The sequence below is a fragment of the Octopus sinensis genome, linkage group LG1 (genome assembly GCF_006345805.1).
Source record: "Octopus sinensis linkage group LG1, ASM634580v1, whole genome shotgun sequence".
Classification (NCBI taxonomy): domain Eukaryota; kingdom Metazoa; phylum Mollusca; class Cephalopoda; order Octopoda; family Octopodidae; genus Octopus; species Octopus sinensis.
In genome coordinates, this window is record NC_042997.1 from 202,449,517 (window position 1) to 202,470,654 (window position 21,138).

General features: G+C 38.9%; 1 protein-coding gene across 5 annotated transcripts in view; it reads left to right on the forward strand.

Moving 5' to 3' along the window:
* Window positions 1-21,138, forward strand: part of LOC115232327 (protocadherin Fat 4-like) — a 648,900-nt gene that overhangs the window by 605,985 nt on the left and 21,777 nt on the right. For all 5 annotated transcript variants that reach the window (XM_036508327.1, XM_036508328.1, XM_036508334.1 and 2 more), the window contains exons 21-31: window positions 429-555; window positions 2,367-2,527; window positions 4,530-4,681; window positions 7,020-7,212; window positions 9,059-9,279; window positions 11,339-11,563; window positions 13,059-13,185; window positions 14,241-14,377; window positions 16,751-16,881; window positions 16,987-17,057; window positions 20,085-20,199. In XM_036508327.1, the coding sequence (XP_036364220.1) occupies window positions 429-555; window positions 2,367-2,527; window positions 4,530-4,681; window positions 7,020-7,212; window positions 9,059-9,279; window positions 11,339-11,563; window positions 13,059-13,185; window positions 14,241-14,377; window positions 16,751-16,881; window positions 16,987-17,057; window positions 20,085-20,199 (1,660 nt within the window). The remainder of the gene's footprint in view (window positions 1-428; window positions 556-2,366; window positions 2,528-4,529; window positions 4,682-7,019; window positions 7,213-9,058; window positions 9,280-11,338; window positions 11,564-13,058; window positions 13,186-14,240; window positions 14,378-16,750; window positions 16,882-16,986; window positions 17,058-20,084; window positions 20,200-21,138) is intronic.

Consider the following 21,138-nt stretch of genomic DNA (forward strand, 5'->3'; position numbering starts at 1 on the left):
AAAGTAATCTCCCTTGTAGATCACATGCCAAAGTAGCACCCATACATATATACATGTGCAGCTGACTTCTCACAGTTCCCTTCTCTCAAATCTACTCATAAGGTTCTGGTCAGCCTGGAGCTAGAGTAGAAGATGCTTGGCAAAGTGCAACACTGAATCAAATATAATTTGAATCCAAATCAATGTGGTTAAAAAGCAAACCTCTTAACCACAGAGCCACATCTGTGCCTCTATATGTGAGTGTCTGCATAACAAAAAAGAAGTGTTCCGACTTAAAAAAAAAAAGACTGAAACAGCAGTCCCTTATATTCAACTTATTAAGAGGGCCGATGGTTGTTGAATAAGAGAATGAAATAGGTTTTTATAGTTTGTTAAGATCAGTCCATTTAACAAACAGTTACATCTTGTGTTCTTTTTAATACTTCCAGCTGAAACTGGTGTTCTTGAAACAATAGTCCGTCTTGATCACGAAACACATCCTGGCAGTTACCAACTATATGCCGAATGTACAGACGGTGGGGATTTCCCCCGCTATTCCTCTCCTGTTATTTTGAAGTAAGTCAATTTTAATATTCTTACTGTTACATCCAGCATTTATTCATGTACGACTGAGCTGCTGAAATAGAGAAATATAAATTAGAAATATAATTTGTGTAATTACTTTGCTGGTAATTGTCATCAACCCTAATTAGGGAATACTGTTAATGATATATACATTTTTGTTTCAGTCAAGGGACTGTGGTCTTTTAAGGTTGGTTGAGCAAATTGACCCGTGTCCATATTTTAAATCTGGCACTTACTCTTTTGGTTTCTTTTGCTGATCCTCTAAGTTATGGGGGATGTAAACAAACCCATGTTGGTTGTCAAGTGGTTGGAGAAGAAATACAAAGACACATATAAATACACTCATATCATGTGTGTGAGTATGTATATATTTGTATGGGTGTACGTATATATTTTTAAATGCGTGTGTATGTGTGATGAGCTTGTCACAGTTTCCATCTATGAAATTCCCTCAGAAGGCATTGGCCACCCCTGGGCTATAATAGAAGAGTCCCACTGCTTAAAGTACTGTGCAGTGGGACTGAACTCAAAACTATATGTTTGTGAAGCAAATTTCTTCAACTAGTGCCATGCCTGCACCGTTATTATGTTGTGGGGGGGGGGCTGTTTCTACCTATATAATGTATATGTGAAGGGCATATGAGTTGAAGGATTTGTTAAAATCATTTGCATTAATATTTCTTAAATTGTTCATAGTCATCATCGTTTAACGTCCGCTTTCCATGCTAGCATGGGTTAGACGATTTTGACTGAGGGCTGGCGAACCAGATGGCTGCACCAGGCTCCAATCTTGATCTGGCAGAGTTTCTACAGCTGGATGCCCTTCCTAACGCCAACCACTCCGTGAGTGTAGTGGGTGCTTTTTACATGCCACCTGCATGGGAGCCAGCCAGTCAGGCGGTACTGGCAATGACCTCGCTCAAATCTTTTTACACATGCCACTGGCACAGGTGCCAGTAAGGCGACGTTGGCACAGGTGCCAATTGAAATCCTACTTGGAACGGTTGTCAATAAGTCTGGGAAAATAACTTACATTCTCAACAACACAGTGTATGCTGAAGAGCCAAGGAAAACTGGATAAATCACAGCATTAGGTTTGTTTCAGAAAATCATATTATAATAGTTACATAATAATACACCAGCCTTGGACAAGCAGATTTATGATCAAGAATTTTCCAAGAAGCAACATCTTCATCATTATCAAATGCTATATTTTCCCGTAAGATAGTCATTTGAATGCAGGTTGACTGCTATTTCTAGCGGCCACGTAGAGGTTCTCTCGACAAACTCCTTCGATATATTTTTACCTTTATTTTCTCACATATAACTATTACTACTACTATTTTTTCCGCTACCAGCCGGTGTTCGCCAAGGTAAATAACTCTGCATTTGTATGTAATTATTGCCCTTTAGCAGAAGTTTCTGTGGAAAGGTCTCCTTTGGATATTTAAATTATATTTGCCGATATTTAGATATCATTTGTCAGCTAATGAGAAGCTGACAGTAGTTTAAGTGATGCTAAGATGCCTTAGGTTTCATTGATGATTTTAGAAATCTGGTTTATCCAGAAAACTTCTTAAGGATTGTGTAGGGAGTCTGTGAATTCCTGGATTTTTCCTCACAAGATGTGTAGCAGTACACTTGTCTTTCAGTAGTCCATTTCTGCATTCCGTCCAGATCAGATTAGTATTTAGGATTCTTCTTTTTTTTTTTTATCTCAAAGTGCAGCTTGTTCTAAATCATAATAATTAAATTACTATTTCAGTGGTAATTTTTCTAATTTTTCGTTTGTTTTCCTCTAGTGTTACAGTAGAAGACATGAACGATAACCGGCCAACGTTTATTAATGAAACTTACCACGCCCAATTGTATACCAATGCTACAATTGGAAGACACATTGCTTCGCTATCAGCAACTGACAAAGATAAAGGACAGAATGGAGAAATATCTTATTATATAATAGGTAATTAAAATATTTCACTTTCCATGGAGAAATTTGGAAATCCTCTTTGATATTTGTGTTTTGAAAGTGAATCACTTGTTCGCATTGTTATTAACACCAGGTCAACCCAGATCAAGTAGACTTATGATCAGAGACATTCCAGTCATGACTATCCCATATTATATTCAAACTTAGTGTGTTTGAAACCACATTATCCAATTTCATTTTTCTGCAGACTGGTTGGATGCGATATGAGGGAAATTTGGCTTTTGTTTCTAGCAGACTGACTGAACCAATAGAGAAAGTATCATATTTTCACTATTTATGTTATTGTGATCAAACATAGACACCCTCATCCTTCACCCAGCAAAACATCCAAGATGGATTGAAGGAGGCTAGCACCAGTATACAGCTGGTACTCATTTACTTTCTGGCCTTGCTTGTCTGTTCCATCCTCATTGTTGAGGGTTGGGTACCACAAGCACATGCAGCCTCACTTCAATTCTTGCATCTGGCCATGGTCTTGCATTCAGCCAGAGGTTTTCCAGTCCATTCTTTGATGTTATCCGATCAACATCTTTTTTGGTCTCTCCCTTCCTTGTTTCCCATTGACACCTCCCTCTACAATAATGGTTCTCAACCATTTTCACCTTTGAACCCCTTTGATTCCTATTTTGCTCAGGTGGATACCCATAGCCGTTTGATGCTTTAAAAATATCCTATTATATTTTTATAATTAAATATTATTGGGAACAGTAGTAGTTGGCAGCTACGACCGAGAGCACGAGTTTGTGTGTCCATGTGTTGTCAACGAGGCATAAGGTAGACGGCCAACGTGAGTTCTTGGTCGTCAGCAGCGGTATCAAGCGTGAGTGCGGCCTCCGCTGGGCGCTCCCGTGCCTGCGATTGTCGTCAACAAACGAAAGCTCGCAGTCCAGCCCACGTCCACGTGGACGTAGCCGCGACTGATGCAAAACTGTTAAGATATTTTGTATATTGTAAAAGTATAACCAGTTTATTGATCATAAGCCCTAACAACAAAATCTTATATTCCCCTGTCACCCTGCCCCCGGATCATATGAACCCCAGTTCAGAACAACTGTTCTAGGATGTGGGTGCTGAGGTTCAACGTTGTAGTACTCAGTTATGGCCCCTTGCATCCTGACCCAAATTCAACAAACATAATCTATGCTTGCATCCTTCCATTGTCAGTAAAATAAAGTGAAGTTGCAGTGAAATATCGGAATTGATTTCATTGATAATACCATACCCCCTCCTAGAACATGTGGGTTTCTTTCAACATTAGGAAAACACGGGGTGGCCCAAAAGTAGGTTTACAGTTATTCAAATATTAACAGCTTAGATCTAAATTATATTAAAAAAAAATATGAAACCATTATTCTATAAGTGGTTGTATACTGTCAACATAACATGACAGTCCCATAAAGGGAATTACACCACTGCTGTTTAGCCCTAGGAAGCATCAACGCTCTTTGTTGGCTTTGACACATTTCCTGTATATTTGCAAAGGGGAGGCAAGCACCCCCACCAGCTAGGACTAGCAACCTGAAGACATGCATGTTTCTGGGTTTTGCCCGTCATCAGTCCAGGGTAGTAAGTCCTGCTAGTTGAGATAGCTGCCAAACCTTCGCAAATGTATATATTTACAGTGAAATCTATTCACTGGTCACTGTAATTAGAAATATTTCTAATTACATTATTCTATGCTAATTTAGTTAATTTTGTCAAGTTCCCTTTTCAGTTTGTAAGATAAGAATTTAAATGTAATAAAATGTTTTAAAAGAAATTTAAAGTACCTACATGAAAACTGTAAACCTTCTTTTGGGCCACCCTGTATTTTTGTATCAGATTTATTTTCCACAAGATGTCTTATTCTGCTGTCACTGCTCAAGGAAAGTAAACTTTGTTTTTCATTTATTTTTCAAAAGTAATATGTGTGTGTAAAAACATTTCTTTATTCATGAAAATTCACAAAGAGAATATATTACTGATTTCTTTGAAGGTGGTGACCCATTTGAAGAATTTGAATTGAATCCGAAATCCGGACTGTTAACAACAAAAGTATCATTCCAAGACCGTCTGTCTGGTTCTCGTATGTTGTTTGTGGAAGCAAAAGATGGCGGTTATCCCGATGCTTTAAGTGACGTTGCCAAAGTAAATTTCAGTTTCTTTTACTTTTAAATATATGCAAAAATTCTTCTATGACGATCAATTTTTACCATTTTTATGTATTTTATGCTAAAATCTACAAAGTGTTACATACTAACCACCCACCCTTTCTGCTACTCTATCTTATTTTCCCTCTTATATTTTCTTTATACCTTGAGGGTCTTTCCTCACCATCTCTTTCAAGTTCGCTAAATAGGTACCAGTTGAGTACTAGGGTTGATGTAATTCACTTACCTCCTATCCCAAACTTGCTGGCCTTGTGCCAAAATTTGAAACCAATATTAAACAGGACAGTGAGCAAGCAGAATCGTTAGCATGCCAGGCAAGATGCTTAGTAGCAGTTCATCCATCTTTACATTCTGAGTTCAAATTCCACCAAGGTCAATCAAGCCTTTCAGCCATTTTGGGATCGATAAAATAAGAACCAGTTTAGCATCTAATCGACTTATTCCCTCCCTTAAAATTGCTGGCCTCATGCCAAAAATTGACGAGAATTATCTAAAGTTCATAGACACATCAAAAATAAGTTTAGATTAAGCCTTGTTGATATCTGCATAACATTCTAGATGCTGTCTGAAAAGAAATCCACCAATATAGTTTAAAAAAAGCAACAGTTTATCAGATTAATGGTAGAGTTAATGATTAATTAAATAATGAAATATTATGAAATTACCTCATTCCTTTCTTGTGAAGGAGGCAATGTCATTACTATGATTACATTAGAATTTATCAGACTCACTATATTACAGCATTAACCCTTTAGCATTCAAATTACTTTGTTCATTGGTTTTGGTGTTGGTGTTGGTGTTGGTGCTGTTGTTGTTGAGCGAAGCGGTCTTCGTCCCAGTGGGAGAAGTCCGAAACGTGGTCCTTTGCTATTCGTAAGACCTGCAGAAGAGAAAGCAGGTCAATCCCCGACACCGAAAGCATCGACGGACAGATGAATGTGCATCCAGACTCAGTGGTTGCATAGGAAGTCAGGGATAAGAAACAGGAAGAAAGAGTGAGAGAAAGTTGGGGCGAAAGAGTACAACAGGGGTCGCCACCACCCTCTGTCAGAGCCTCGTGAAGCTTTAGGTGTTTTCGCTCAATAAACACACACAACGCTCGGTCTGGGAATCGAAACCGCGATCCTCCAACCGCGAGTCCACTGCCCTAACCATTGGGCCATTGCGCCTCCACTGGTGTTGCTACTGGTTCCACATAAAAAGCACCCAGTACACTCTGTAAAGTATTTGGCATTAGGAAGGGTATCCAGCTGTAGAAACCAAGCCAAAACAAGCTGTGACTCCTGATGTGGCCCCTGACCTTACTAGTTCCTGTCAAGCTATTCAAATGGACATTAAATGATGATGAATTGTAATGCTTATTTATTCACATAGTTTTGAATTAGTCATGCATCATCATCTCATAGCTTCAGTATTTCGATGATGTGATTGTTTATTTTTAGAATGACTAGGATAGGTGTAAGAGGCCAGATCTGGCTGTTTTGAATATAAAACAGAATTTTTGGACCGAACAAGGCCAGTTTAAATGCTAAAGGGTTAAATGCGAAGGAAAGGAAAACTAATTTTTGATGCTTACTCATGGTCCCCAACTTGACTATTATGTTTTTATATGAATGCATTCCTGGGTAATTTCTGCCATCATTATGGTAATGCTTGACATGCCTGCATGTTACTGAGGAGGCTGAATAAGACAGTTACAAATACATCCAGAGTTGTTGCCCTTATGCTACAGTAGACTCAAGCTTTGTTTGGGACAAAATTATATTTATAAAAGTCCAGATCAGAGTCTCCTCAGCAGTTTATTTTTAGATCATTTCAATTCCAAGGGTTGTCTCCCCTACCTTTATGGACCAGAATTGATTAGATATTTTTTGTCTTTTACTGGTTTCATTCATTGGACTGTGGCCATTCTTGGGCACTGCCTTGAAGAGCATAGTTGAACAAATTGACCTTAACACTTATTTTTTGTATGCCTGATACTACCACAGACACATACATACATACATGTGTGTGTGTATATGATGAGCTTCCACACAGTGAGACTGAGCCCAAAATGACATAGTTGCAAAGCAAGCTTCTTATCCACACACCCATGCCTCTGAATTTGTCTTTTTATTACTGTAGATGTAATTTCAAATAATTAAATAATTAAAATTTCTTGGCTTACTACATCAAATGAGCTAGTGCACACTTTACTGTCTATTTTCTATGTAGCAGGTGTCCCTCAGTATGTTAAGCTCACATAAGAACTGTGTTACCATTCCTGAAAACTCCTCCTTTTAATAATCCTCCACCCATTTTTCTTTCTATTTCAGGTACATATTGAAGTTATTCAGCTCAACCAACATGCGCCCAAGTTTACCTTGTCTGTATTTCGGGCTAATGTTACTGAGGAAAAGGTTATACGTAAGTTCCTGCAACTTAGAGCAAGTGATGAAGACCCAGATGATAAAATAGCGTATCATCTTCTCAGCTCCTCAAATGCAGAAAGTACAGTGAATTGGACAGGTAAACTAGTTTTAAAAGCTTAACCCTTTAGCTTTTAAACTGGCCGTCTCCAGCCTAAATATTCTACTTGATTTTATGTCCAAACTGACCAGATCCAGCCTCTCACACCTACCCTACAATGTCATACTAAAAGTATACAACCCCATCATCAAAATCTCAAAATTACAAGATAATACATGATTAATTCAAAACATGAATAAATAAACTTTATATTTGACAAACTAATCTGAATGCTAAAGAGTTAAAGACTTATCTGTATATTTCTTACTTTTTAAGTCAATTTTCTTATTTTCTTAAAATATTGTTGATTTTGTTTGTTTGTTTTTTTTTGCTTTGTGCCATAGTTCATCATCTTTGTAATATTTCAGAATAGATATATGACTATTTAAAAAATACTAATATTTCACTAAGTGTATCTTGCTTTTTAGAAAAGATACACTATATCTTTGCAAGTGATGAGGGGTGTTTAAGACTGTTGGCATCAAGGCTATTTTCCCATAAAATATTACCTCTAAAATTCCCAGCATAAAACAACATTGAACCTGAAACTATGTGGTTGGGAACCAAGCTTCACAACCACTCAACCACGCCTGTGTCTATATTATTATTATTGAGAGAGATGCCAGTAAGTACTCCAAGTGATGCTGGGGTACAAATATACAAAGTTCAATATACCCATCATGACTACCCATCTGATAAGGATTCACCAGGCACATGCATCTCAAGCATATGTGCATGACATGGTGACTTCATATCAAATTAAGCAACACATGACCTTTCAGATGGGGCCCAGTTATAATTTTCTTCAGTTTCAGTAGCCCATCTTGTTCAAAAGGTCCCTGAATAAGGGTTGTTTAAGGATGATGAATGGAACACCAATGTTTCCAGGGGTGAATTATTCGAACCCCAAAGAATTCCTCTCAACACATGGCCATGATGCTCCTCTACTTCTGCTTGTGATCAGAGATGCACATATCATCAGATGCTAAGGGATATGCTCAACTGATTAAGGTCAAGCAACTGACAAACAAATCTGTGGTATTCATCAGCATCATCATCATCATTTAATGTGTGCTTTCCATGCTGGCATGGGTTGGAAGATTTGACTAAGGACTGGCAAGCCAGGAGGCTGCGCCAGGCTCCAATGTGATCTATTGAGCAGAATATTTACTGTAGCCCATCTTTTTATACCAAGACAATGTACATGATATAGCCCATCTTTTTATACCAAGACAATGTACATGATAACACTTCCAATCAGTTAAGATCAGACGCCATGAGAGTCACTGCCTGGTACTGCATCAGGGCATTTATTATTATTGTTAAGGTTGTGGCACATAAAAAGCACCATTTGAGTGTGGCCGTTGCCAGTACTGCCTGACTGGCCCCCGTGCCTGTGGCACGTAAAAGAACCCACTACACTCTCGGAGTGGTTGGCGTTAGGAAGGGCATCCAGCTGTAGAAACTCTGCCAAATCAAATTGGAGCCTGGTGCAGCTATCTGGTTCGCTAGACCTCAGTCAAATCGTCCAACCCATGCTTGCATGGAAAGCAGACGTTAAACGATGATGATGATGATGTTGTGAGCTGACAGAATTATTAGCAAATCAGGCAAAATGCTTAATATCATTTTGTCTGTCTTTATGTTCTGAGTTCAAATACAGCTGAGGTCAACTTTCGCTTTTATCCATTCTGGGTCAATAAAATAAATACCTGTGGAACACTGAGGATGATGATGTCAACTTAAATATTCCCCTAAAATTGATAGCCTTGTGCCAAAATTTGAAACCATTATTATGTAATATTATTGGCTATTAACTGTCAGCAATATATTTTTGTTATTTCAGATTATTTCAGCATTTCATCTTCTGGTTGGATCAGTGTGAAGAATAAAATAGACAGAGACACTTTGAATATTTCTCAAGCATCGCTGACTGTTTATGCTGTGGATAATGGACTTCCACCCAAAACCGGCTCTACACTGCTTCTTGTAAATATTAGTGATATCAATGACAATATTCCAGATTTTGTAGGATATAACATGACATACGTCATTGAAATACCTCAAGTAAGTTTGAGTTTTTCTTTCGATAACTCTTTATTGTGCAAACATCAGACTACAAAATATTTACTGCTTCTAGTACAGAGACAAGGATAGACTCTTTTAGTGGTGTTGGAGTGGAGATGTTGATTATTCTTTCATTCTTTTACTTGTTTCAGTCATTTGACTGCAGCCATGCTGGAGCACTGCCTTTAGTCGAGCAAATCGACCCCGGGACTTATTCTTTGTAAGCCCAGTACTTATTCTAACGGTCTCTTTTGCCGAACCGCTAAGTGACGGGGATGTAAACACACCAGCATCGGTTGTCAAGCAATGCTAGGGTGACAAACACAGACACAAAAACACATACACACACATATATATATACATATATACGACAGGCTTCTTTCAGTTTCCGTCTACCAAATCCACTCACAAGGCATTGGTCGGCTCGGGGCTATAGCAGAAGACACTTGCCCAAGATGACACGCAGTGGGACTGAACCCGGAACCATGTGGTTGGTTAGCAAGCTACTTACCACACAGCCACTCCTGCGCCTTATATCAACTTTAATACTTTATTGGTGGGTTCAATTCCTGCACAGGTCCACACATTGTGCCCTTGAGTAATGTACTTCATTTCACAATCCTCCAGTCTACACAGCTAAAAATGAGCACAAGTCAACCGCTGAGTCAAGACCCACCACCACCTCTCTCTCTCACACACACACACACCACACACACACACACACACACACATCCTGGATATTCTGCTGGGTCAAAGGAAAGAAGGAGGCAAGAAGGTGTCTGTATCTGCTTCTGACTAATTAGGCATCTAAAACAGTTAATGAAAGCTTAGTACATGCTACCTTAGCGAAGTTGCAAGTGGCAGCTATGGACAACTTGGTTTTTTTTTTTACTTTGTAGATGCATTATTTTTATTGACTTCCAGAAGAAAAAAAAAACAAAATTGGCAACAGCAGGGTTTGAACTCAGAACATAAAGAGCCAGGACAAATACACATACACCAAAAGCATTTTGTTGGACATTCCAACAATTCTGCCATATTTTCCTTTATCCCATTCTTTAATGGAAACTAATTAACTCTAATGAAAAACACTTCCTTTTTCATTAATTAATATGGCATTTGTTTCAGGGTGGCAAGCTGGCAGAATCGTTAGCACACTGGGCGAATTACTTAGCAGCATTTCGCCTGCTGTTTCATTCTGAGTTCAAATTCCACTGAGGTCGACTTTGCCTTTCATTCTTTCGGGGTCGATTAAATAAGTACCAGTTACGCACTGGGGGTCGATGTAATCGACTTAATTCTTTTGTCTGTCCTTCTTTGCATTAAAGAAATCAATATGACATTTGTTTCTGTTGTTTTTTTTATAATATAACAAAATGTGGGTTTTTTGCAAAAAATTATAATGGACAGTTTTAACTCGACCCTTTAGCTTTTAAACCACTCATATACCAAGGCCAAATATTCAATGTGTTTTATGTTCAAACTGGCCAGATCCAGCCTCTCACACCTACAAATAAACCATCACATCAAAACCACAAGATGATGCATGATTAATTCAAAACAATAAGCATTATATTTAAAAGAGTAATCTGAATGCTTAAAGGGTAAAATATAACTATTTAAAACTGTTTTGTATGAAAGAACCAGAAGCAGTCTGGGGTAAGATGGTACCAAAACAGGTTTGCTCTTAATAGGAAAATACTCAAAGACAGCCAGCTGGCAAAATCATTAACACACTGGGTGAAATGCTTAGCAGCATTTTATTCATCTTTATGTTCTGGGTTCAAATTCTGCCGAGGTCAGCTTTGTCATTCATCCTTACTGGGTCAATAAAATAAGCACCGGTTGAACACTGGGATCAATGTAATCGACTTACCCCTCCCCCGAAATTGCTGGCCTTGTGCCAAAATTTGAAACCAATATGAAAATACTCTGGAATCTACAATACATGGTCAGCTACAATTTTAAATGTTCTCTTACAATATTTTTATTTTGCTTTTCTTTTGAAGCAATATCAATGATTTTAGGAAGCCCTGATTGTACGTTTTATATTTTACAGAATACACAAGGAAACAAAGAATGGTGGCTTCCAGAAGCCTTAGATCCTGATGAAGGTCAGAATGCTAAGGTGAAATACAGTGTACAGTTTGTACCCAACGAAGATCCAGAGATGACAGCATTGTTTGATGAGGTATTCTCCGTCAGCAAAGACTTACGCAAACTTATCATCAAAAAACCTTTACCGACAAGCAGTTGGAGACCAGAAAATTTCAGTGTTGCACTTGTAAGTTCTTCTAAACCTAACCCAAACCATGTCTACATTTCTTGATTTATTTCAAGGAAAGGCAAGATTCCACTTTCCTAGTTATTTTATTCAAATTAAGAATCTTAAAAGGAAAACTAGCTCAGGCTAATGTAAGTTCTAAAATATCTTAATGATAGCCTCCACTTCAGTAAAGTATATACAAATCAAAGTCCAAAAATAGCAACTAAATCACTCTTAGATCATGCTCCACTGTCTGAAAATAATTTAGTATATACATTGGACTATGTAGTGCTTGACCGTTGTCATCTGCCTGCTGGATTGTGCATGGCCTGAGACTAAATAACTGTAGGTACAGGCATGGTTGTGTGGTAAGAAGCTTGCTTCCCAACCACATGGTTCTATGTTCAGTCCCACTGCATGGCACCTTGGAAAAGTGTCTTTTACTATAGCCCTGAGCTAACCAAAGCCTTCTGACTGGATTTGGTAGACAGAATCTGAAAGAAGCCTGTCATGTGTGTGTATGTGTTTGTCCCCCACCATCACTTGACGACCAATGTTGGTTTGTTTACGTCCCCATAACTTGAAAGTTCAGCAAAAAGAACCTGACAGAAGCTTTAATAAAAATAAGTACTATGGAGTGGTGCAGGTAGTGATTTGGTTGACTAAAAGTTCTTCAAGGTGGGGCCTCAGCATGGCCGCAGTCCAATGACTGAAAAATGTAAAAGAGAGAGAATATCAATAGCAGTGGATAATGTTTGCGTATTGTGTCGAAAATAATTCTGAACATTTTTAAAGTAAAATAAAACTGTTTCAAATTAAAATGGTAAGCTGGGGACAGTTTCTACCTTTCATTACTCGGGGCAGGGCGGGTGGGGAGTGTAATTGACTAACCCCCACCCCTCAAAATTACTGGCCTTGTATCTGAATCAGAAGACATTTAAAGGCAGTAAGCTTCATTAGCATGGAGGTACATGGCCTAGTGGTTAGAGCAGTGGGATCGCGGGTTTGAATCTTAGACCGGGCGATGTGTGTGTTTGTGAGCAAAACACCTCTAAGCTCCATGCGGCTCCGACAGGAGGTAATGGTGAACCTCTGCTGAGTTTTTCACCACACCTTTCTCTCACTCTTTCCTCCTGCATCTAGCAGCTCACCTGCAATGGACCAGCGTCCTGTCCAGGTGGAGAACCTATATGCCAATGAAACCAGGAAACCGGCCCTTATGAGCCAGACATGACTCAGGAAGGAACAAACAACAACAAACTTCATTAGCACATCAAACAAAATACTCAGTAGCATTTCTTCTGGCTTCTTTTTATGTTCTGAGTTCAAATCCTGCCAAGGTCAACATAGCCTTTCATCTTTTTGGGGTCAATAAAAAAAGTATCACTTGAGCACTGGGATCAATGTTATCAACTAACACCCTTAACCTTAAATAGCTGACCGTGGGCCAAAATTTGAAATACTCATTATTGCTACTATTATTATTATTATTATTATTATTGTCTTTGTTCAGCTTTCCTACAGAGCTCGAAATGTTGCTCCCCTTGAGAAAGCAACAAAACAGTCAGGAAGAGATGAAATTTATATCCGTGTAAAAATGATCTCCAACAATACCAATTTCTACCAACCACACTTCATTGGTAAGTTTTTCAAACTTGTTATCTTGAGTTCCATTTGATATTGACCAAACTGCTGTCAAAGGAAAGTTTTTTTTCATTCCTAGAAGAAGAGAGCCTGGTACAGCCATCTGGTTCGCCAGTCCTAAGTCAAATCGTCCAACCCATGCTAGCATGGAAAATGATGATGATGATGATGACGACGACATAAGGTGGCAAGCTGACAAAATGCAGAATCTATCTTTCCAGTTCTGCCCTCAGTTACTCCCACTCCCTCTTCAACAATACGAGTAGCCATGTAGCTACTTTACTACCAGAAATCTGTTCTCTTCTATCCTTTCTTTCATACTTTATCCCCTCATCTCCTAGAATGGAGCTACCTCCCTCTCTACTGTAACCCAACAATGTTGAAAAGGAGCATAATTTTGTGAGTTACATGGTGACTCCACTGGTGCTGGTGCCACAAGGAAAGGTAATTGTAGTTGTGATACCTGTGCTGGCAGCACGTAAAAAGCACCATCCGAACGTGGCTGATGCCAGCTCCGCCTTGACTGGTTTCTGTGCCGGTGGCACGTAAAAAGCACCAACTGATCATGGCTGCTGCCAGCCTCTCTTGGCACGTAAAAAGCACCCACTACACTCACAGAGTGGTAGGAGTTAGGAAGGGCATCAGAGCTGTAGAAACACTGCCAGATCAGACTAGAGCCTGGTGCAGCCTCCTGGCTCCCCAGACCCCGGTCGAACTGTCCAACCCATGCTAGCACAGAAAACAGACATTAAACAATGATGATGAAGGATGTCTACCCATAAAAACCATTCCAAAGCTGACATTGGGACACAGTGTTGTCATCAGATCCATTAGAGTTTGTTAAACCAGACAAACTCGCACCAGCCTGGAAGAGGGTCAATAAAGGAGGAGGACTAGGGGTTAAATCACTGGTAATACTCATTGTTCACAAGTCACTTTTGTTTCTGTCGGTTGTGATATAGAACTCAACTTAATGTGTGTTGTGTGTGTATGAGAGAGAGAAAGAGAGAGTCTAGTTGCCACAGAGTCTAACTATTCTTTATTTTTCCAGGTGTTACTGATCCCTTGATTCTGTCAATATCAGAAAACACTTCAATTGGAGCAAACCTGTTCCAGTTTACTGCAATCGATGGTGATAAAGGCTCAAGTGAAAACATTACCTATTCCATGCAAACAAATAGTGCGAAGGTGAGTAAAGTTTTATGTTTAATCAGCCAGCCCTGGCATTCAATGCAATCTTATTCCATCCTTATTCTAATGGTTTTGGTCAGATCAGTAAAACTATGCACAGGGTTCTAATGAAATCCTGATGTTTATTTTGATCTAATCTCTATATATATAAACCGCAAAATGTCTGTCTGTGTGTGTATCCTTTATACAAATCCACAATTTTTCAGTTTCTATGGTCATTCAAAACTGTCCATGGGTGGTCGTGCACATCTTTACATTTCCCAAGTCAGCCCGCAAAGCCATTAAAAAATCAATAGAAGTGACTTTTTTTGTGAATTTTCTATCCAAAACCCAATCAAAATGCCCGAAACTTGATACGCCAATTGAATACCAGCTAGCTGTATGTGATTGGTCAGAGATTTGGACAGTACTCGCGTGTATGTGTGCACGCATACAGCTGTATATGCATGCACTAGCACTATGACCCAGCGTTGCTGGGTCATAGTGCTAGTTAAAAATATAGACCTAAAAGTTTAGGCTAAATCCTCTGTCTTGTCATTAATCGAATAAAAATAATGGTAAAGTTTTGTTGTTGACTGTGGAATGAGATTAAGGATTCTTCTGGGACTAAGTTATAATTTTGTTTCTGTAAATTTATTATATTTCCATGGTTTTTAATGATTAAGTTCATAAAACCATATCTGAACACAGAAATGTGTGTGTGTGCATGTGTGCAAAGCCATACATGCACACACCTGGACCTCTTCATTCAGCCACTCCAGAAGCTTGAAGAAGTTGAGTTCCATTAGAGGCCTGTGAAGCTTGAAGTAGAATTGAAACTAAATCAAGCTGTTTTAAATAATACATGTAACTCCTTCTAAATGTACTGAATGGCCTTTTCTTTTATTTGTCCACTCACTCGTGTGTGTGTGTGTATATATATATATATATATATATATATATATATAGGGAGAGTTTACGAAAAAAACAAAAGACGAAGACAGGTGGTGTACAAAACAAACAGATGTATTAGTATAATGCTCAGGAATAGAAAAAGTCTTTTACGTTTCGAGCCTACGCTCTTCTACAGAAAGGGACACAGAAAAAACAAGGGGAGAAAAAAATATATATATATATATAGGTGCAGGAGTGGCTGTGTGGTAAGTAGCCTGCTTACCAACCACTCAGTCCCGGGTTCAGTCCCACTGCATGGCACCTTGGTCAAGTGTCTTCTACTATAGCCTTGGGCCAGCCAAAGCCTTATAAGTGGATTTGGTAGATGGAAACTGAAAGAAGCATAGCTGCTTTCTTCCAAGAAATCTAGTGCTTTTAGCTTAGTTTTTCCTTGGAGCTGGCCAGATTGGAGCAATCTCAAGTATAATCAGCCGAAATTGCAAAGATAATCTGGTGATTGACTGAGGAAAGAAAACATCGAATGACCAGTTCTTGTTTTCTTTGTATCGTCTATCTGGATGTTTTGTTGTCCCTTTTTTGTATCACCTAACTGTCCGGATGTTTTGTGTTCTTGTCCCGTTTTGTATTTTATATATATATGTGTGTGTGTCAGTGATAGTCCATGTCAGTGACACGTAAAAGCACCAACCGATCGTGGCCGTTTGGCAGCCTGCTCTGGCACCTGTGCCAGTGGCACGTAAAAAGCACCCACTACACTCATGGAGTGGTTGGCATTAGGAAGGACATCCAGCTGTAGAAACATTGCCAGATCAGATTAGAGCCTGATGCAGTCTCCATGGCTTACCAGACCCCGGTCGAACCGTCCAACCCATGCTAGCATGGAAAACGGACGTTAAGCGATGATGATGTGTGTGTGTCTGTTTGCCCCCCACACACACACACACACTGCCTGACAACCGATGCTGGTGCGTTTACATCCCCATAACTTAGCAGTTCAGCAAAAGAGATCAACAGAATAAGTACTAGGCTTACAAAAAATAAGTCCTGGAGTCGATTTGCCCAAATAAAGGCGGTACTCCAGCATGGCCACAGTCAAATGACTGAAACAAGTAAAAGAAAAAAAGAATAAAAGAATACATATATATATATATATATATATAATTGTTTAGGCATAGTGTTACTAGTAATCAGTTGTTAGATCTCAATATACTTATGTGTTAGGATAAAACTTTCAGTAAGTACAAAGCATAATATCAACCAGTGAATGAGTAAAGAACAGGAGTTACTTAATCACTTTCATTAGTTGTAAGAAAAGGCTCCAAGGAAGCTATGTACTGTTGCACAAACACTCAGCTCTGGGTGCAATGTTTCTTAGTGCTGAAACAGCTGTAAGCTAATGAAGGTGATTATGTAACTCATGTAACTATAGATGTTTGTCTGTATATATGCAATAATAGTGATGACTTTTGATTTCAGACTAAATGGTTATTTGAACTCAATAAACAAACAGGATCTCTTCAACTGCAAAATGCAATCCAAGAGAATGATATTGGAAACTACACCCTATGGGTCATTGCCAGCGACAATGATGTTATTCCAAAAACAAAGTCAGTATGGCGCTTTGATGTTCTGTTTGTCTTTTGTTCATTTCTTCATTTGTCACTGAGACTTTTCTCTAATATCAATGCTTTTTAATTTGTTTTGGTCAACAGGTCACTATTTGTATGGATAGAAATTATAGAACTGAGAGAAGTGGCTGTGACATTAGCTCCACCAACACTTGGTAAGTATTTCTTGGAGAGATAATGATGTGGTGTTAACTTATATGTATTTTCTTTATAATAATTGTGTGTGTGTGTGTATGTGTGTGTAAGACATTTCAGGTATGGAAGCAAGGTCTAGAATCGAAGGGCCTTAGAATTAACCTAGCCAAAACCAAAATCTTAGTAAGTAGGAAGGCAGACAAATCACAAATCCCCTCAGGTTGATGGCCCTGCTCGATCTATAGACAGGGTGTAGGTAGAAATGACATAAGATGTACCTGATATAATCTATGGTTACATAAGAGGTGCAGCAATACCAGAGAGGGGTTAACAGGGAGACTAGTTTTTGTATGTGGAAGATGCACAGGTACAATAAACACTAGAAATGTACAGAAAATAGACTCCATCAACTGCCAGTGGAGTAAGCTGTGGGTAGTAGGTAGCTTCTGTTATCTAGGTGACCAAGTTAATGGATGTGGATGCTATGAGAATAAGATTAGGCTGAGCAAAATTCAGAGAGGTCCTACCTCTGCTGGCAACAAAGGGCCCTTTCCCTCAGAATGAAAGGCAGATTGTATGATGCCTGTGCACAAACAGCTTTGCTACACAGCAGTGAAAAATTGGGCTGTGACAGCTGAGGACATACATAGGCTTGAAAGAAATGAAGCTAGTATGCTTTTCTGGATGTGCATGTTCGACAGAGTGTAAGCATCTTGAGAGAAAAGTTGAGCATAAGAGGCATCAGATGTGATGTGCAAGAGAGATGGCTGAGCTGGTATGGTCATGTGATGTGTATGGACAAGGACAACTGTATAAAGCAGTGCTGATCTCTAGCTGTGGAGGGAACCTGTGGTAGAGGTAAACCCAGAAAGACATGGGACAAGTTGGTGAAGTATAATCTTCAAACTTTGGGCCTCACAGACACAATGACTTGAGACCGAGACCTTTGGTGACATGCTGCACTTGAAAAGACCCATCAAGCCAAGTGAAATCACAGTCATGGCTGATACTGGTGGCACATAAAAAGCACTGAGGGTTGGACCTCACAGAGGCAAAGTGGCTGATGCCAGTGGCACGTGAAAATCTCCTTTCATGTGTTTGGCCTCATAGAGGCAATGACCAAGATCTTTGGCATTATGCTGTGTTTGAGAAGAAGACCCATCAAGCCAAGTAAAATTGCAGTCGTGGCAGATACTGGTGTCACACAAATGGCACCTGTGCCAGTGGCATGTAAAAGCACCCATTACACTCCCGGAGTGGTTGGCATTAGGAAGGGCATTCAGCCACAGAAACCATGCCAAATCAGACTGGAGTCTGGTGCAGCCTTCCAGCTTACCAACCCTGGTCAAACCGTCCAACCCATGCCAACATGGACAACAGACGTTAAATGATAATGATGATGTTTGTATATGTATTGAAGAATATATATATGTATGCACTTCTGCTGGGCAACTCCAACTGCCCCAACATCAAATGGCCAGAAGGCAGCAATAATCTTAGGAATATCACAGAGTCTCTACTTGATCTCTCCAAGACGGTGTTCATGGAGCAAATAATACCATTCCTAACCTTGAGCTGCAACGTCTTCAATATCTACTTCCCTAATAACATGTAACTACCCGCAATGTGGAGGTGTTGCCAATAATTTTGTCAGGCCATAAATGGTCCAAAACTAATCAGACCTGTATAGCACACAGGAGGCACCAGAGCTCTTTCTAAATTGAACTTTTACAAAGCTATTTAGAAATCAGTTCAAAAGGAGATCCTGAAATAAAATCAACCCAAAAGTTTCTCTATGGAAGACAATGATATAAACTCAGAATTTATGTTAATAATTTATGTTAATAACTTATGTTAATGATTTATGTTAATAACTTATGTTAATGATTTATGTTAATAATAAGGTGCATGGCTCAGTGGTTAGGGTATCTGGCTCACAAATGTAAGGTCATGGATTCGATTCCTGGCAGTGTGTTGTGTCCTTAAACAAGACACTTTATTTCACTTTGCTTCTGTTCGCTCAGCTGGCAAAAATGAGTTAGATCTGTAATTCAATGTCCCTGATGGTTTACCAGTTATTTAACTCCTGCAAAACCACTACTGAAACTCTTCCAGACCTTCTTTACCTGTGACAAACTTACCAAAAAACTTAAAAGATGATATATTATTTACATTTGACGGATATTTGTCCTCATCTTGTTTGTTGTTAACACGTTTCAGCTGATATATTCTCCAGCCTTCATCAGGTGTCTTGGGGAAATTTCGAACAAGGGTTCTCATTCCTGAGGTATTTTTCAATGATGTTGTTGTTGTCGTCGTCGTCGTCACCGCCGCCGTGAATGATAATAATTTCCCCAAGACACCTGATGAAGGCTGGAGTGTATATCAGTCAAAACTTTGTGTTAACAATAAATAAGATGAGGACAAATATCCATCAAATGTAAATAATGTACATAATTCCTCATCTCTTAAATATAGAACTGTGTTGTGATATAATATACTCTATTCATGAAGAAGAGAATAGATAATATGCTAAAAGTGACATCATACAGCATTGCTTCTGTCCAGGAAGGTGCTGTCTCAGCTGCACCATTACAACTGGCTACTAAAACAACTGCTCAATCAGTTTTGGCATGGTTTTTACAGCTGGATGCCCTTCCAACACCAGTCATTTTACAGGGGTCCTGAGTGCTTTTTGTTTCTTCCTGGTACTAAGAGTGCTGGTGCCATATACAAAGCACTTGTGCTGGTGCCCCATAAAAAGCACCCTGTATACTCTGTAAAGTGGTTGGTGTTAAGAAGGGCATCCAGCCAAAGAAACCATGCCGAAACAGACGACTGGGGCCTTGTGCAGCTCTCGGCTTACCAGCTCCTGTCAATCTGTCCAACCCATGCCAGCATGGGAAATGGACAATAAACGACTGTGATAACGAACCATGTTGACCTGGAGCCAAACAAGAATAACAATGATAAATCATCCTAAAATGTTTGACCCGAGTAAAGATAAATATTGACTTCATTGTGCCGTCTTATTTTATCTGTTGCAGATAGTTATGGATGGTCAACCATTACCATACCATTTCCCATTCTTACTGGTGCTGCTGCTGGAGTTCTGCTCGTTGTCTTTTCATTGCTGGGACTTCTTATATGTCAATGTAAAAGGTAATCAACAAATTCTTCCCTGTCTTTGATACGTCTATTGGCTACTGGAGATAACCAACCTATTATCTCCACTTTCATCTACAGAATATTCTTCTTACCATTCCCTCATGACATCCCATCTGCTTTTTACATGCTTTTTTTTTTTTTTTTGCTATATTGATGCTGTTGTGGCTTTCAGAGCTTCCTTTCTTGAATTGTCAGAATGTAACTATCATCTCTTTTCCTGCTGAGCTTGCTTTCATAGTTGATGCTCTCTCAAACTTGCTTTCATCACTTTCTGCCATCAATTTCTGCATCATTGTTCTTCCATAGTTCCACAGCCCAGCTGACCTTCATCTGCTTCATTTTTAAATACCTCCGATCTGTTTCTTCCAGATTATTTAGAAGATGCATTTACATATCAACTGTGTATGTGTGAAGCACATCACACACACACACACACACCTCCATTTTAATTCTAATAAACCCATCTCTGATTTCCTAATAAAGTTTTTACATATCCGTATTAAAATGTATAAAATTCATCCAAAATATATATTTTTAAAAAAATACATCAATACTTTATTTGAAGAGTTGGTGTGATTATTAAAAGATAGATATAGCATTGGCCGATAACAAAATTTTAGATTCAGCCTTAGATGATAAGTAAATTTTATTTACCTGCAATATCATTAAGCTAGAACTGATCTCAAAAATATTCTGTTGAGTCAGTAAGATTAGGATCATAACCCAATTTTAGCTTCTTCCAATGTTATTATGGAATCATAATAACATTGCTGAGACATCAAAAGGGTTGTTAAGTAAATTCTTGATTTGTTTATTTATGGATTCTAGTTTAAAACTTCTATTTGTGATGTTTTTGCTCCTTTTCTTTTTTTACCTTAAATATATTGTTATATTATAATGGTTTCAAATTTTGACACAAGGCCAGCAATTTCG